The following is a 17311-nucleotide window of genomic DNA, read 5'->3' as shown; positions in this document are numbered from 1 at the left end:
TCCTCATAACCCTGCCCATAGTGGAGTGCATGTTGGAATCAGCATACTCCTTTACATACACTACAGGAAGCTCTTCAGGTGGCAGTTGCTATTCAAGCTTGAGCAGCTGACCAGAGGTTTTGTGATTGTTAACAAAAGATTTAGGTTTACTCTGGACTATTTTCCCTCCCACCATCCCCGCACCTTTGCCATGATGAGTAGTCACATTCCAGAAGAGAGGGATTGGTCTAGGGCCTTTGCATTTGACTTTGAAGCAAGAAGCATGCCCTTCTAAACGAAGGTGAGATGCTGTGGTGGAATTGATAAGAGAAAAGGGGTAATAAAGATCAATGAATATAAGGGACAGGAAAATGAAAGGTAAATGAAATAATTAGTTAACTAGCTTAGTTACTAATATGGCCTAGCAAAGAATAAGAACATGCACAGAGGCAAATATAAAGTGCTTTTTAAAGCAAGGTTCTATGTTTCATTTAGGAATCTTTGAGGAAAAAGTGGGGAATTTTCCTTCAGCCTCCTGCCCTGCCTCCAAACTTGGAATTGCCCAGGAAGTTCATTTTTATCTTGGTCTTTGATTTTGTATCTGCAAATAACCATGAGTGCATTTTTTGCATCTAGCTGTCTAATAACCTGATTTGCAGGCTCATTCAAGTAGCAAGATGTCTAAAAGCCTTTGACTTTATGCCTGAGAAATTGCACCTACAATTATTTGCTGGTGCAAAATTGCAGGCTGCTTTTTCTGAATTAGGCCCTACATCTTGTTTGCTTCAACTTCAAACTAATGCAGCCCGAAAAGATTGTACAGGCAGAAGCTACTTGTTTTTTCCCTTGTGGTATTGGGTTTTTTTGTTTTGTTTTTTTCTGAAGGCTCTCTGGAGCCCAAACCCTGCAGCAGGGATGAAGAAAGCCCTTTCTTCGAGTGGAAGTGATAGCACCATAACGGCTTGTCCTTTCCTGAGGAACTGTTGGTCATGCTGAACTGCCCCTGGATTTTCTGATGTGGACTAAATATTCAGTAATGACTGGGCTGAAATCTTTTATAGGACCTTCCCCAGAAGATGTGAGTAGTGACTCCATTAACACAGTATTACCTTTTTAAAGCTTAAAAAACAACCCTGCTACTAACTAGCTGTTTTAGTTCAGAGACACTTCCAACAGCCAGTTTACAACAATAGCACAGATCAAGGTCTAAACAATATGTTTTTGTCAATGAGGTTTGAACTCCCGCAGGATTTATTGAGTCGTATGATAGAACAGTGTGACAAGTTACAGATACTCCACAAAGGTATTGACAGAGTTCTGGTGAAATGTCATTGGATTGCACTGTTTGATGTATTTCTCTCACCCTTTGAAATTTAAGCATATGAAACATAATGATACATGGCATTTCCTGTTTTTCCTCTTGGCTAGCTCTGCTGCTTGAACAAACAGTTTACACTTTTTTCAAAAGTCAGGTGGCTTTATCAAAAGTAGATTACGTTCTGATCTGGGGAATTGAAGGATTCATATATAAAGAAGCAGTTTTCAGGAAGCAAGAAGGCTGTAAACTGCGTTCCATTTCGCTCAAAACTAGACTAAACTCCTCACGGCTTGGTTTCAAATAAAACCTCGTAAGCAGACGCACAGCTTTCTAGTACTATATATCTCATTGTAACAACTTAGAGCAATAAAGCAGAGTTCTTGGGCAGACGCAGAGCAAAACTGTACCCATTTTGTTCAGTGTAGCAAGATGTAAGTTTACAGCCTACCAAGAAGTCCTCACAGAAATATGACCTGCAACCTTATATAAAGATGTGATCCCATCAGACTTGACAAACTAAGCAGCATCAGTTTGCCCTAGTACTTGGAGAGGCGCTCTCCAAGCAAAATGCATGGTGGTACAGGAAGTAACTAGCAAGTAGACTCTTGTGCTACTGTGCCATTACTGAACCAGTGCCTCATTATAGTGCTCTGGGGAAGTTTGCTACTGGATGCACTGTCTTTTAGATATGTGTGGGTTTTCTTAATTTTTTTATTTATGTATTTATTTATTTTGTTGCAAGAGTAGGGTTAATTCTATCATGCTAATGAATCAAACTTGAGTAATTATAGTCTACCACATTTTGAAGTGACTTGTTGGGCATACACAGTTACATTTTCAAAGAACTTTTCAAAACTGCACAGGCAAAATGTGTCCAGGTACCTGTTCATACTCATAAAGGGCTCAGTCATGCCTTATTAGACACTGATCCATGCTGAAGGCATTGCAGATGCGGAGTTCCAGGCTGCAGCAAAATGTAGAGGGCAGCGTGCCCTCAGCTATACCTGTTCAGGTGGTACAATGTACACCCCCTATGGGGGAAGGACGCATGGGCATGAATCCAGCTCTTTGCCTTTGGGGTTGTATTGTGCCCCATGAGATGTTAGGAGGGAGCAGTCTTTGTGCTTTGGGAAGCATGGGATTTGCAGCTGTACCCTGCTGCTGCACAAGGGTGCAACTAGGGGGGAGGATTTTTACGCCTTGCCCTTCAATGCAACTTACTGAGCAGTAGTGAGAAATCTAGCCCAAAATGGATAATTGTGAATGTTGTTAATTGAGGTACATATTCAAATATATTTGAAAATAGGTGCATGTCCAAATTTTGCATGCATAATTTCAGCAGTTCTTTAAAACTCTGGCTCTTATTATCTAGCACATCTTCCTCTAAACTATTACAGAATGCCGAGGAGTCTGGCTACCATAAAAGTTGAAGTTATAAAGGATTTTCAAAGTAGTGAAAGCCAAACTACTTTAGCCATGTAGCCAGAATGTACCAGGTTGTAGATAACGTTGACAAGGAGTTTAATTCAGCAAAACAATCAAACCTATCCTCCTCTTTGAGCTGTACTTTGCTCAAAGCAGCACAAGCCCTTGCTGCATTAGCTGATTACAAAGCTGCTATTTTCTCACCTCAGGAAATTTCTTCCTTTGTAAATATTCTGTCATTGCAGGATCAAAGTACTTGGCATAACCCTCATTGATACTGTAGATCTTCCCTTTCTTCTTGATTTTCACATCTTTATCTACCAGAACAAATTCACCAAGGGCCTGCAGAAGAATGAGGTGCACCAATTACTAGCAGGCAGCAGAATACCATGCTAAAGGAAAGTTTGAAAGACTTTAACACAACATGGTCCTTTAATCAACATTCATTTATATGACTTGTCATTGTTTCACACAGATCACAAGCTGGAAAGCTGCTTTAGGTACAGGAAGATTTGCCATATCTTCAATGTGAACAAAAATAATCTCAGAAATAATTGTAATAAAATGAATACCAGTCCAGTATTGTGAACCCCAAATGTTTAAAAAATGAGTCAGACCTGAAAACGTCATGAGACTGGCATCAAAATCATGAGATTTTTTTTGAACTGCCCCGTGCACCCCCACTGTGTGTGTGTGTGTGTGTGTGTGTGTCAACTAGAGTGTTATATATTGAGTAAGCAGATATTGGCCACTGCTGCATGAGATCTCCCTGGCTGCCTGATGATTTGAGGCTTCCAGCTTCTCCCCAAACCTGAAAATTCTAATTAATTTAGTGTCCTCCCTCAGCCCTCACATCAATTCTGTCTGCTTGATGTAATCTCTTCAGTAAATTACTTTTAGAGCTTAGGTATATTGGCCTTCACTGAAGTCAATGCACTAAGACCATGGAGACAAGATTTTCACCCATTGATTAAATAAAACCTTTATATTGTTACCTATCTTGACTCATTTGGAAAGTCAGTACATCTCCTTTCTCCTTCTCAAGCTCCCTGGACAATGCTGTCTGGGCTTCTGGTGTCTGATTTTGAGAAGCAGTCGGCAGTTTTATGGGCACATCTTTTTATTTGCAATATTTTGAGTATGCAAGTCAAAGCACTTAAAGTAAAGCTACCTAACCTGCAGATGCAGTTAGGGGTATAAGTGTGTATGAATTATGCCCATAATTAATATTTTCATTTGCTGAATTAAAAGCTAAACTGAGGCCTTTTAAAAAAAAAAGTGGGACCCTTAATTGGGGGCAAAGGCACTGATGAGTTTTCTTAAATATTTCCCAGTATAGGGCTGTGATGTAGTCTTAAAATGAATGCACAAGGGCAAGGTCTCAATTTCTTCCCTTCCATGAATGGGATTGTGGTACTACAGCTAACATGGTTTTGTATTACCAAGTACCAGTAGGACAAGGATGAATTAAAACAGGACCTGGTCAAAAGGAAGAATGCCACAAATAATAATCTCTAGACCAGATTGGAATGAGAAAATAAGTAAAGCCTAGCCTATGAAATACTGAAAGGCAAAAAGAATGTATATAGTAATTAACATCTTGTATATACCGGATCTAGCATGAAGCAGTCCACTCCTTGCCCGGTAGAAAGAGCCACCAGCGTAGCACTGCCATACAAGGCATAGCCTGCTGCAACAATATTTCGTCCTGGCTGAAAGGCATCCTTTTCAGAGGGCTCATCTTCTGTTGTCTGAGGAAAGAATTATCACAATATTGAAGGTTGAGATCTTAATGGAAAACAATAAAAGCAGAACTCAAATTTAAATGAAAATCTGTTAAAATAACGTCCTCTAGGGTTGCCAGGCATCTGGTTTTCGACCAGAACACCCAGTGGAAAAGGGACCCTGGCCACTCCAGTCAGCACCACTGATTGGGCCATTAAAAGTCAGTTTGTGACACAGCAGGGACCTGGGACTAAGGCAGGCTCCCTAGTTCTTCCAGGAACTGCGTGGCAGTTGCCAATTTCCCTATTATGCACCTCTCCACAACAGCAAGCTTTGTTGTTTATCATTGATTTTGCTTGTTGTGGTTTTTAAATCCGTTTCCATTCCTCTAGGACTTATTTATAAACCACCATAAACATTTACGGCATTATATAAATAACAATGTGAGTGTTCCTATTCAAGCCATATAAAATGCTTTACAGTTTTTACAAACATTAATATTAAGCACCCTATTTACTCTTCTTTAGAGTAACGTCTTTAGAGATCTATAAGCAACATGTGAGTTAAATTCATAAATGATATTAGACTGGCAGGAACTGCAAATGTCCATGAGGACAGAGACCTAATTCAAAAGGACGTAAAAAGAGAGCAGAAAAAAATGCAAGATATATCAAGCTGGGCAATGACTATTCAAATGTTCTTATTCAATGAAAAGGAGAAACTTGAGAAGCCATAATCCTGAAAAAGACCTAACGGTGATAGGGAACAACAAATTAGCATGAATTCATTATGCCATGGGACAGCAAGATAGACCAGTAGAATCTTGGGCTGTATTCACAGAAATGTCATGTCATATGGAGAAGAGAGGGGGTGTTGACATAGTCCTTCTCCATAAGACTGTACATAAAATTGCATTTATCTCTAGGTACCACATTGACAGAAATATATTTACAGACTAGAGGGAGTTCAGAGAAAAGCAACAAAAGTTATCAGGGGCTGGAGGGCCTGACTTAAGAGAAAAGACTGAAAGAGAGAAATATTTACAGTTTGGGTAGGAAATGACAGAGGTAGGGACATAAGTCTATGAATGTTCTGAAGGGTGTTCAAATGGATACAAAAGCAGTAATTGTATTAAATTATTAAAGAGAAAATTTGCACTAAACGCTAGAAAAACTTCTTGATAGACGTATTAGACTTTGGATTAGTCTTCCTAGGGAAGTGATGGAGGCCCCATTGCTTGGGAGATTTAAAAGTACACTGGACAAAACTTTACAAGCTATACTTTAGTAGGACACACCAGTATTCTGACAGGGAGGCAGAGTAGCTGATATAATTTTCTCCAGTCTCTGACATCTACCTTTTCAGACTCTGTGATAAATTTTGAGAATTGTTATTCTCTATGCTCATTCAGGGTGAAATAGTGCCGTTGACTTCACTGGGGCCAGGGTTTCACCCTTGATTTTTGGCCTGTTTTGCCAAGAAAGTTTGTCAGTTGTGGTGGCTTTTTTGTGATGACACCTGTTTAGTAGGAACTTGAATGAGACCTTTAGTCACAGTCCTGAGGTCCCTGTTCAGTTTTTACTTATTTCTGACTCAGGCAAACAAACTCCCATGGATTGGAATGGGATTTCATTAGTTTGAGTAGAAGCTGAATAACAACTTGAGGATTTTACCCTAGCTAGAGTTGGTCAAAAATTTACTATTAAAATTGTTTTTCAATGGAAAATAGGGTTTTTGACTGTAACAGGGCCACCTGTCCCTTTAAGGATCGGGAAGCCTTGGGCCAGTTAGCCCAGCCCTACCTGTGCAGGGTGTCAGATTTAAAAGGAGGAAGAGGAAGTAGGGAGTGAGTTCCCTGAGGAAGGCTGCCAGAAGTCCTTGGAGAGAGGGAAGCAGGATAGATGGATGGCTAGACAAGCTGAGGACAAGTGTGGGTGGTGGAGGGTGTCTCCTGTGGCTAGCCAGACAGGCTGCTTCAGTGTGGGGAAAGGAGCTGAGCTTAAGCTAGGAAGAGCCACAAGAATGATTAAAGGATTAGCAAGCATGCCTTGCAGTGATGGACTTGAGCTCAGTCTATTTATTTTAACAAAGAGAAGGGTAAGGGGTGACTTGTTCTCCATGAAGATACTTATAGACTGTGATCAAATATTTGTTAATGGGCTCTTCAGTCTCGCAGAGAAAGGAATTGCATGCTCCAATGGCTGAAAGTTGAAGTTTAGACAAATTCAGACTGGAAATAAGGTGCAAATTTTTAATAGTGAGAGTAATTAAGCACTTGGACAATTTACTGAGGGTCATGGTGGATTCTCCATCACTGACCATTTTAAAATCAAGATTGGATGTTTTTCAAGAAGATCTGCTGTACAACTCATTTTAGGGAAGTTCTATGGCCTATGTTATGCCAAAGGTCAGACTAGATGATCACAGTGGTCCCTTCTGGCCTTGGAATCTATGAAACTGGCTGAGGGCTACAGTCTGCCAGAGGGTTTTGGTAGGAGGATAGATCTGACCTGGACAACTGGGTTGATTGGGGCCCAAGAGCAGGCAGTTAGGTAGTGAGATAGGCAGTTGTCACTGGGAGCCTGCCAGTAAGAAAAGAGAGTGAAGGCCCAGAGGAGCTGGAGACTTTTTTGTTTTGATGTTATTTTTGGACTTAAGGACCCTGTTACCCTGGAAGGAATCAAATACTTTATAGTGGGTTGGCTGGAAGGCCAACCTGCTTCTACAGTAGGAGTAGACCGCAGATCATTTTTGGGAAACTGAGGCAGAAGTGCCTTAACACCAGGTCTTACCAAAGGGGCATTCCAGCATAGTGAGTCTGCTTTCTGTGGACATTTTGGACTTTGTTGAAAAACCAAGCACCCCAAAACTGAAAATTTTGTGCCCTATGATGCACTGTCGTGGCTGAACAAGAGGGGAGACCATTGTGCATCAGAGGCAATGTAGTTTATCCACGGAGCCCAACCAATCAAAGAAAGGAGGCATGAAGCATTCAAATGACAACTCTCATGAGAACCAGGGCAGTATTTTCCAATCAAAATTTTTGGTTTTCAGCTAAAAGGTTTTGACTGAAAACCTTTGGATTTTGGCTGAAAGTCTTCAGTTTTTTTGCCATTCCCCACACTGCCTCATTTTCTAACCAATTCTACACTGGTGAAATATAGCAACTGTTTAACAATATGTAGCAAGATGACAACTATTTACAGAAAGAAATTAAATCCCCTTAATTGTATGTGTGTTTCTGTGGTGATAGGTTATGGGTTTTTGGAGGGAGGTGAATTGTTCTTAAATAAGAACAGACAGAATTAGCTATGTGGGCATATTATTCTCAATACCAAGACACAGCCACTTAATGGCTCCTGAGGACCTAAGACATCGTGTATGTTGTAATTTCCTGTGAATGCATTCACATGTAGTCACATATTATGGATCCATGATAAAGAATTCATTTATCCCATTTGGTATGGTATAACTAATTATGATTCAGTGCAGAGCAGCTCATTCAGAAATGTTACAGTGTACATAATGAATGCAAATTAATAAGAGTGCAAATTTTAGATCCTTAATACTGACTGTATGCTGCTAACTCTCTCCTAAAGAATCTTTTTCAAAAGCAGCTAGCTTGCCATGAACAGCATCTTTTTTAATGCTTTCATGCCTTAAAACCTTCTGTTCTAAAATTGTATGCCTATGGCGTGCACACATCTCCACATCAAAGCAATAATTGTCCACTATAGACTACTTACTTGCAAAATTAAATCTTAAAAAATACACTTATGTGCAGATTGCAAACAATATTGTGAATGCCTAGTTTTTCTGTACTCTTCGCCTCCCTCTCACTAAAAATGGCCTCTGTGTGTGTGTGTGTTTGACCCCCAAAAAAGGCTTCTCTTTCAGACCTTATTAGACCCTGGTGTTTATGTGAAGTGAATGTAAATAGATCGTGTATGGAAGGCTGTTTTCAAATACAGTATATTTATCTGAGGTGATTGTTGCAGACTCATCACTAATGAAAGCTTCCTCTCCCCCACACCCCCTACTATTCCTGGATGAGAAACTGAACAATGATGGGCTATTCTGAGAAAGCAAAGGAACTTCTCCCTAAGGAAATGGACACTGGCCAGAATTCAGCTTGTTTTTCAATTATTGTTCATGTCTGTGCTCTGAACAACCATAGGAGGAAAGAGAGTTCAGCATCAAACTTCCACAAAGAAATGCAGATCTGTTCAAAGGTAAAAATAAAACACTGGAAATGATGAGGTTATTTTATTGGCTTTTTAAGTCTGTGGAATAGTTCTGCCCTAGTGAGGTATAATAAAAAGTGAACCAGTGAATTAAAACAAACAGCAGAAGCCTGATAACAACCTTTTGAGTATTTTCCTTCAACAATATTTTGGCTATGGTATAGGGGATGTCTCAGCATAGGCTTCACAATATCCAATTTCATAGAATCAAAGGTTTAAACTTTGCAAAAATCAGTTCAGCACTTCATTGTTGCAAGATAGATGAAATCAGTTCCTTGAGGTTTTAATGTATCTTTCAGAATATACTATACAAACTGAGTTTGAAATTTTTGTCATAAATGACTTGCCCAAAGCCCAGGAGAGAGGGGTTACTATAAGAGCTGGGATTAGATCTTGAAGAATTCTGGTTCCCAATCTTGCGTTCAGACCACTAAACTATGCCTCTCTTAGTAAAGATCAATAATTAGCATCTGTTGCCCTTTCCCCCTCTCCTTACTTCTCATGTACTGGGGGGGAATGACATGCACTGTTAAACTGATGCACCGTGAGAGAACTTGTCTTGAGATCTTGACAATATTACAAAAAAGGCAGTGGAATGTCACAGGACAGCTGTAGGGTGTAGACTCATGCAGGCTCAATGTGTGTAGAGAAGAGAGGAAAGAAGAGCTTAATTAGGCTGCTATGTTTTCCCCAAAATAATAATTTTCTGTTATGTTAAAAAGTAGGTTAAGCCACCACACTCCCAGGAGTTCACGTATTACAATAGCATCAGTTATTATCTCTTAATAAACACACTGCTTAACCAACACAACATCTCAACAGGATCTGACAATTAAGGCCCTGGAAGTCAGTTTTAAAGGCACCTGATCTTTTGACTTAAGCCAGATGGTCCACCCACCTATCCATGCTTTGCTTCCTTAAAGCTTTTTTGTTTTGTTTTGGTGGAGTTTTAGAAATAACATTCCTGTTGGCGAAAGGAGATTCAAGGGGAAGCAAGAGGATAGCAACATATCCATTCATGACAAGGAAAGAATGCAAGCAAAACCAAGAAGAAAAATAGAGTAAACAAAGGATAACGTTTCTTCGAGACTGCAGTACTGCATTTTTGCCACCAAGTGGGGCTGTGTGAGTGTCATAAACAGATAGTTAAGGGTTAATGTCTTTTACCTGTAAAGGGTTAACAAACAGGGAACCAAACACCTGACCAGGGGACCAATCAGGAGACAAGATACTTTCAAATCTCGGTGGAGGGAAGCCTTTGTTTGTGTTTTTGGGGTTTTGCTTTGTTCTCTCTGGGTTCTGAGAGTAACCACACATACCTACAGGCTCTCTAATCTTCTGTTCAAATTTAGTAAGTACAAAAGGTAGAAAGGCGGTTTAGTCTTTTTGATTTGTTTTTTCTTTATTTGCAAATGTGTATCTGGCTGGTAGAGTTTTAATGTGTATTTGGCTGGAAGTATTTTAAATTGATTTCTGCTGGAGGAGGCTTTTTCTCCAGTTTCTAGAAGCTGACAGACCCTGTAATATTCCATCTTGAATTTACAGTGATTTTCTTTATTATTTTTTTCTTTTATTAAAAGTTTTGCTTTTAAGACCTGTCTGATTTTTCCCCTTGTTGATGCTCAAGGGAATTGAGTCTGTATTTAACAGGGAAGGAGAAGGGAGGGGGAGAGAAAATGGGGGAACCCGCCTGATTTCTCTATGTTGTGATTCAAGGAGTTTGAATCACGGTGATCTCCTAGTGTACCCAGGGCGGGAAAGATCTGGGAGGAAGAAAGGAGAAGGGGGAATCCCTTTGTTTAGATTCACGGAGCTTGAATCTGTATATCTCTCCAGGAGCCCAGGGAGGGAACATTTGGAGGGGAGGAGAAGGAGAGGGAAATGGTTTATTCCCCTATGTTGTAAGACTCAAGGAATTTGGGTCTTGGGGTCACCAGGGAAGGTTTTGGGGGGACCAGAGTGTATCAGGCACTGGAATTCCTGATTGGTGGCAGCTTATCAGATCTAAGCAGGTAATTAAGCTTAGAGGAATTCATGCTAGTACCCCAACTTTTGGACTCTAAGGTTCAGATTGGGGAAAGATACTATGACAGTGAGACTATAAATTAGGAGTGGTGTGCTGTCCTAGACTTGTTTACAAGGCTCAAGGTGGTATCTTCCAGTACTAAGTAGGCAGGCACTGTTAGTTTCCTCTGTTTCTTTGGATTCAAAAGAGATCCACAATGAGCTATGGGGGTCCCTTTTCAAGCAGGTGTTCTGGTCAAAAAACGGACACCTGGCAACCCTAAATGGTAGTGGTCATTCTGTCTTTACCTTCAAGAAAGAAGTACTTCTTTAAAGAGAGTGCTCAAGATTCTAATGACTAGTGTTGGTAAGAGAATCTGACCCTACCATTTGTTTCTTCTCAGGCTCTCTTTTCCTTGCATCACTATATCAGATTTTAGGGACAGGGAATGAAAAAATAAGTGTACCAATCTGGCTCAAACCATTCAGAAGGCCCCATACCTTAAGGCCTTCTCTTAGCAGTGAATTGTTATATCAAATGGAGTTGCCTCCATCTCTTGGAATATACGGAGGAACCTTTTAAAAGACTACTTTTTAAATACAGCCCTGTATCCAGAAATATTTGGCATGGTTACCAAATCAATACTGCAGTTATTTTTACATAACCTGAACAACTATCTTTAAACTCCAATGATATCTGAATTCTGGAGATTAAGCCCCTCTTGTCAATGTGTAGGGAGCACGTTCATCCTTGTTGTGTGCTTGTACAGAAGACTATTCATAAGGGGGAAAGATGTGGTCCAAGACTGGACTAGAAGTCAGGAGCTCTAATTCCAGCTCTGACATTCAATTTCTTTGTGGCCTTGGCACATTACTTAGCCTATTTGATGGTTCATTGTTCAAAAGATGCTGTCTCAGTCTATTAAAGTTCTAACTAGCTTTATAGCTTCTTTCCTAAAAGGAAGTCACTTCACAGAAATATTTGAACACTAGAGTGCCTTTGGGATCCAGGTTCAGGCAGTGACATGATGAGAAAATCATTCATATGCACTATCATATAATCAGAAGGGACCCCATAAGTGCGGTAGCAGTTATCTGCTTAAAAAGACCATTCATCTGATTTACTTCAAAGTCCTTTCCATGGGGAAGATTTAAAGTTGTTTAAACTACTTTCTTTCCCAGATAGATTTTCAGTCACTTGGGAGAGCATTTCATCTTTTTTTTCTTTCATAAATGTATGTTGCTGCAGAATTGCAAACATGTTTTATTACTTGGTTATTTTGATTTTAGCTAATGGCTTTGAAGAAGGGCACGTTGGTAAAAATACCATTAAAATCCTCCCCCTGCATATCTAGCTAATTTATCCTGCTAAACTAGCACCTCAGTGGAAAGGAAGATGCTAAATAAAAAACACTGTCTGTGCATAAATGGCATTTCTAGTACCTGTGTGTACAGCATAGTTTTTTGACTTTCAAGTGGGATTTGTTAAATTTTTCATGTAACTAAAATAAGTGCACTTGATCCGGTAGCTGGAATCTTTATCCTTTGGTTACATCTAATCTTTTGAGGGACTGAAGGAATTTTGTATTGCACATTGTAGGTTGGTCTTCATTAAGTATTAATGTTTGCCCCTACGTAGACGTTAATTCTAAAATGAGATGTCAGAAGGCACTCGGGTTTGGTTTTGTTGGTTAGTTGGTTTTGAGAAAGCGAGGAAAAAATTGTAGAAAACGAATTGAAAACCTTATTGGTAAGTGGTTTTGAAAGGCCTTGCCATTACTGGTGGGGGAAAAGGTGTGTTCTTAACTCCAGTTAGCCATCTTGAAGTAAAATCCTAAGGAAGACAAGGCAGTTTGTAGTTTTTCACACAAATTAGCAGCTGGAGTAATATATAAGAGGGAGCTTATTCTTGAACTCAATCTGTTAACTTGTGAAGACTACAGGCTTCCTTGTCTTCATTAGAATTTTACCTCAAGATGGCTAAGCCTTTAGGATTCATGTTTTTAAGCATTTCTTTGCAAACATGAGAGCTGTAATCTTAAAAAAGAAAGAACTAGTGTCTCATGTCATTATATGATTCTGTGAACTAGGGCTTTCATAAAAGCAACAAATATTGCGAGACTTGCAGTAAAATTGTGAGAACTGACATCATTCTAACTGTTGGCAAATGCTGGTGGTTAAATGACTATCACTCTGATACTCAGACCTTCTTGTCAACTGTTGGGAATGGGTGACATCCACGCTGATTGAATTGGCCTTGTTAGCACTGACCTCCCATCTTTTTTCATGTGCTGTAATATATATACACCTCTACCTCGATATAATGCCACCTGATATAACACAAATTTGGATATAACACAGTAAAGCAGCACTCCGGGGGGCAGGGCTGCGCGCTCTGGCGGATCAAATCAAGTTTGATATAATGCGTTAAGATTTTATTTGGCTCCTGAGGACAGTGTTGTATAGAGGTAGAGGTGTACCTGCCTACTGTATTTTTCACTCCATGCATCTGATGAAGTGGGTTTTAGCCAATGAAAGCTTATGTCCAAATAAATTTGTTAGTCTCCCTAAGGTGCCACAAGGATTCCTGGTTGTTTTTGCTGATACAGACTAACACTGCTACCACTCTGAAACCTGGCACTCTATGCAGCTCCCTAGTGGGCAAACAAACATTGTAAGTTGTAGAGATGGACAGGAACCAATATTCCAGACCTGAACATTCCTCAACTTTAAGTAAGTTTGGTTCTGCACCTTGACACTGGAGCTCTGGCCCATCTCTATGTCCTGTCCCCTCCCCACTTCACCCCACCCTACCCCCAGCACTCACTGAAGTGGGTAAATAGGATGGGTGTAGCTAACCAATTGCCTTATAATTAGAAGCCACTTTTGTTTTAATTACTCTCTGTGATGCAGAAGGAAGTCCTGTGGCCCAAGAATTTCACGTGGACAATTAAGTGTGCTTCTTCCTAAAAATTGAGCCCATTATTTGATATAAATATATATTCATTGTATATCTGTATCACTGTCTCTTTAAAGCTCTTTTTATTTAAAAGACAGTGGAAAAGAAAATGAAGCGAGCTGATATATATAGGAAATATTTTTTTCTTACTGAGTGAATCATACTGTGTGTTTTGTTCATCAACATACCTTCTTGTAGATGGCAAATATCGTTCCTATTGATGCTAAGCAATCTATATTGGAAGAACCATCTAGTGGATCAAAGCACACCACATATTTACCCTAAAAGAGGAGAGAAGAGGAGTATTACAGCAGGTCAACATATTTATCTTTTTCCTTTATCTGGTAAACACCATCTTTTCCTTACAACATTTAGATAACCAAATGCCCTTGACAAATCCAGACCAAATGTATGGTTGTATTCTGTATAGCACATCACTGAAATGCAGAGAGAGAGGGGGCTTGCCCAAACAGCTGACATTGTAACTACACAAAAGATCGGGGTGAGGAATGGGCATAGTGTGAAAGCAAACGAACTGAGTGGTTTTGTTCCAGTGTGTCTTGGTTTATTGAACAAATTTTGTTTAAATTGTATTGTGAGCTGAATGAATGGATTTATGAAGCGAGGCTTGAGGGTAGGGAGGCAGGGATGGCTGGCTTTTGGTGGAGTGCTAATTGAAAGCCCGAACTGTGAATTAGTGTTTTCTTAGGACTTCATGTTAAATTGATGGAGGAGGTATCATAATAGAAGATGATTTCCTTACATCTGGAAATCCCAGAAGTAGCCATTTGTTCTCTTAGGGCAGTTAATTTAGAGCCCAGTTCTGCCAGCCTTGCTCAATCTGAGTAGCACTTTACTCCTTATAGTCCTGGCTAAATATTCATGCAAACAAAAACGAATAGCACCAATGTTCAAAAAAGGGTCCAAATGTGGTAGGATTCAATTAGGATCCCAGTTTCAATTGGGATTCAGCTCACAAATAATTATTCCCCCAGTTTTTTAATTATGAATCCTTTGCAAGGACTTCCTTACTTATTGAAAACCGTTCACCCACTGTAACTAATCATTTAAGCAGTAGAATAATATGCAGATTCTCTGCTATTGCTTAGGAACTTGTCTTTTCGCTTTCTTACAGGTAACATAGTCCCTAACCTCTTTTTCAATACTCGGAATAACAGCACCATCTGCTGCTAAATGAGAGAACAGACATATATACAGACCCTCTTATCTTGTGGCGTGATAATGGCATCTTTATTCTCCTCTGAGACTAGGACACAGGTGCCATAGGAGGACTGTAGCATGTTAATAACCAGAGCATTGGATAGCACATCCAGCTTCTTCACTTCATCACCAGTCACATTCACAGTTCCTGCTATTCCATACCTAAAGAAAAGATGATGTGTACATGGCAGCAAAAACACTAAGAAACCTCAAAGCAACAAGACAGGCCTGAATTTTGACAAGAACATAATGTTCATGAACATTAAGACTTCAGAAAAGTGATGACCATGGCTTTTCCCTGCCAATCTCTCACCCTCTGCACCTCCCACGTACACCCAAGTCTTTAAAATACCTCTGTAGTTATCCATTCCTGGTGGTAAATGAAAATCTGCTCAAGGGAGGGAAAGATTGTGGCTTCATTTCTGGGCTGTGCTGTGATCTCTTCATGGCAGTTCAGCCACTATAAAGTCACCTTAACTGACCTCTGAGGAATACCGCAGGCACCAAAATGGCCCTCCTCTATCCTCCATTTCCGCCCCCCCCCCCAATGAGGCTCCTGCTGTGAGTGAGCGCTAGGGGAGGTGGTCAAAGGATGGAGGCTTGTTTGAGGAAGGGGAGTGTGTGGCCAGAGCCTGTTCTCTGCCTCAGAGCAGCCTATAGGGAGCCATTCATGTCATAACATTTCTTCCCAGATCTGGACCTTAGCATCCAAAATATGGGTGTTAGCATGAAAACCTCCAAGCTTAGTTACCAGCTTGGACCTGGTATCGCTGCCACCAGCTAGGAATTATACAGTGCCTAGCTCACTGTGGTCTCCCCAAAACCTTCCCTGGGGGGACCCCCAGACTCAGATGCCTTGAGTCTTACAACAAAGGGAAATAACCCCCTCCCCTTGTTACCTTGTTACTTCCTCCCAGGCTCCCCTCCCTGGATGACCCTAGGAGATTCCCTGCTTCCAGTCCTGGAAACACAAGTACCGAGAGATCTAATCTCTCTTCCCCCTCACCCAGAGGGTATGCAAAGTCAGGCTTAGTAAGTCTAACACAAAGAGATTTTCCCCCTGACTTCTTCCTCCCACCAATTCCCTAGTGAGCTGCAGACTCAATTCCCTGGAGTCCCCACTAAAGAAGAACTCCAACAGGTCTTAAAAAGAAAGCTTTATATAAAAAGAAAGAAAAAGACATTAAAAATAGTCTCTTTATTAAGGTGACAATATACAGGGTCAATTGCTTAAAGGAAAAAAATGAATAAACAGCCTTATCCAAAAAGAATACAATTTAAAACATTCCAGCAACTACACACATGTAAATACAAAAGAAAACAATATAAACCTATTGTCTTACTATCCTTGTACTTACAACTTGGAAACAGAAGATTAGAAAGCCAGGAGATAGAAAGCTCCCTCTCAGAGACTAGAAAAGGAACAGACCAAGAACAAAGGACTCATACCCAAAACTTCCCTCCCCAGATTTGGAAAAGTCTTGTTTCCTGATTGGTCCTCTGGTCAGGTGTTTGGTTCCCTGTGTTAACCCTTTACAGGTAAAAGAACATTAACCTTTAGCTATCTGTTTATGACACGCCCCCCAAATCGCAGACAGTGGGGAATCTCACTGGCGTTGATTTCTTCCTAGAACTCTAAAATAAACAGAGTAATACAACACATGCACCTTTACATATACCACTAAGTATATAACTAACAGACTTTTACATTTTAAGAACACTTTTTAACTACTGGATTTCAGGAAACTTTCACGGGAGAGTGCATCAGCTACTTTGTTAGAAGCTCCTGAAATGTGCTGAATTTCAAAATCAAAATCTTGGAGAGCTAAACTTCAACGAAGAAGTTTCTTGTTGTTCCCCTTGGCAGTATGAAGCCACTTTAGCGCAGCATGGTCAGTTTGTAGCTGGAACCGCCGTCCCCAAACATACGGGCGTAGCTTTTCCAGGGCGTACACAATGGCGTAGCATTCCTTTTCACTGACTGACCAGTGACTTTCCCTCTCAGACAGTTTTTTGCTGAGAAACATGACAGGATGGAAGTTGTGATCCGTTGCTTCCTGCATGAGAACTGCTCCTATACCACGCTCAGATGCATCCGTGGTTACTATGAATGGCTTGTCAAAGTCCGGGGCCATTAGCACAGGGTCAGATATGAGCGTTGCCTTAAGTTGGTTAAAGGTCTTTTGACACTCATCAGTCCACTTGACTGCATTCGGCTGGGTCTTTTTGGTCAGGTCGGTCAGTGGGGCAGCGATTTGGCTGTAGTGTGGTACAAATCGCCTGTAATACCCAGCCAAGCCTAATAAGGATTGGACCTGTTTCTTTGACTTTGGGACAGGCCACTTTTGGATAGCATCCACCTTGGCCTGTAGGGGGTTTATGGTTCCTCGACCCACCTGGTGCCCCAGGTAAGTCACTCTGTTTTGGCCTATTTGA

At 40.5% G+C, this 17311-nt stretch overlaps 1 protein-coding gene across 1 annotated transcript in view; it reads right to left on the bottom strand.

Annotated features, from left to right (window-relative positions):
• Positions 1 to 17311, bottom strand: part of LOC127047536 (fructose-1,6-bisphosphatase isozyme 2) — a 38425-nt gene that overhangs the window by 10277 nt on the left and 10837 nt on the right. The window contains exons 2-5 of the mRNA XM_050945935.1: positions 14875 to 15037; positions 13843 to 13935; positions 4333 to 4473; positions 2927 to 3064 (exon numbers count right to left, since the gene is read on the bottom strand). Coding sequence (XP_050801892.1) covers positions 2927 to 3064; positions 4333 to 4473; positions 13843 to 13935; positions 14875 to 15037 — 535 coding nt within the window. The remainder of the gene's footprint in view (positions 1 to 2926; positions 3065 to 4332; positions 4474 to 13842; positions 13936 to 14874; positions 15038 to 17311) is intronic.

This window comes from Gopherus flavomarginatus, chromosome 3 (assembly GCF_025201925.1).
Source record: "Gopherus flavomarginatus isolate rGopFla2 chromosome 3, rGopFla2.mat.asm, whole genome shotgun sequence".
Classification (NCBI taxonomy): domain Eukaryota; kingdom Metazoa; phylum Chordata; order Testudines; family Testudinidae; genus Gopherus; species Gopherus flavomarginatus.
The sequence above is the reverse complement of the archived record's forward strand: the minus strand, read 5'-3'. Positions and strand labels throughout refer to the sequence as shown.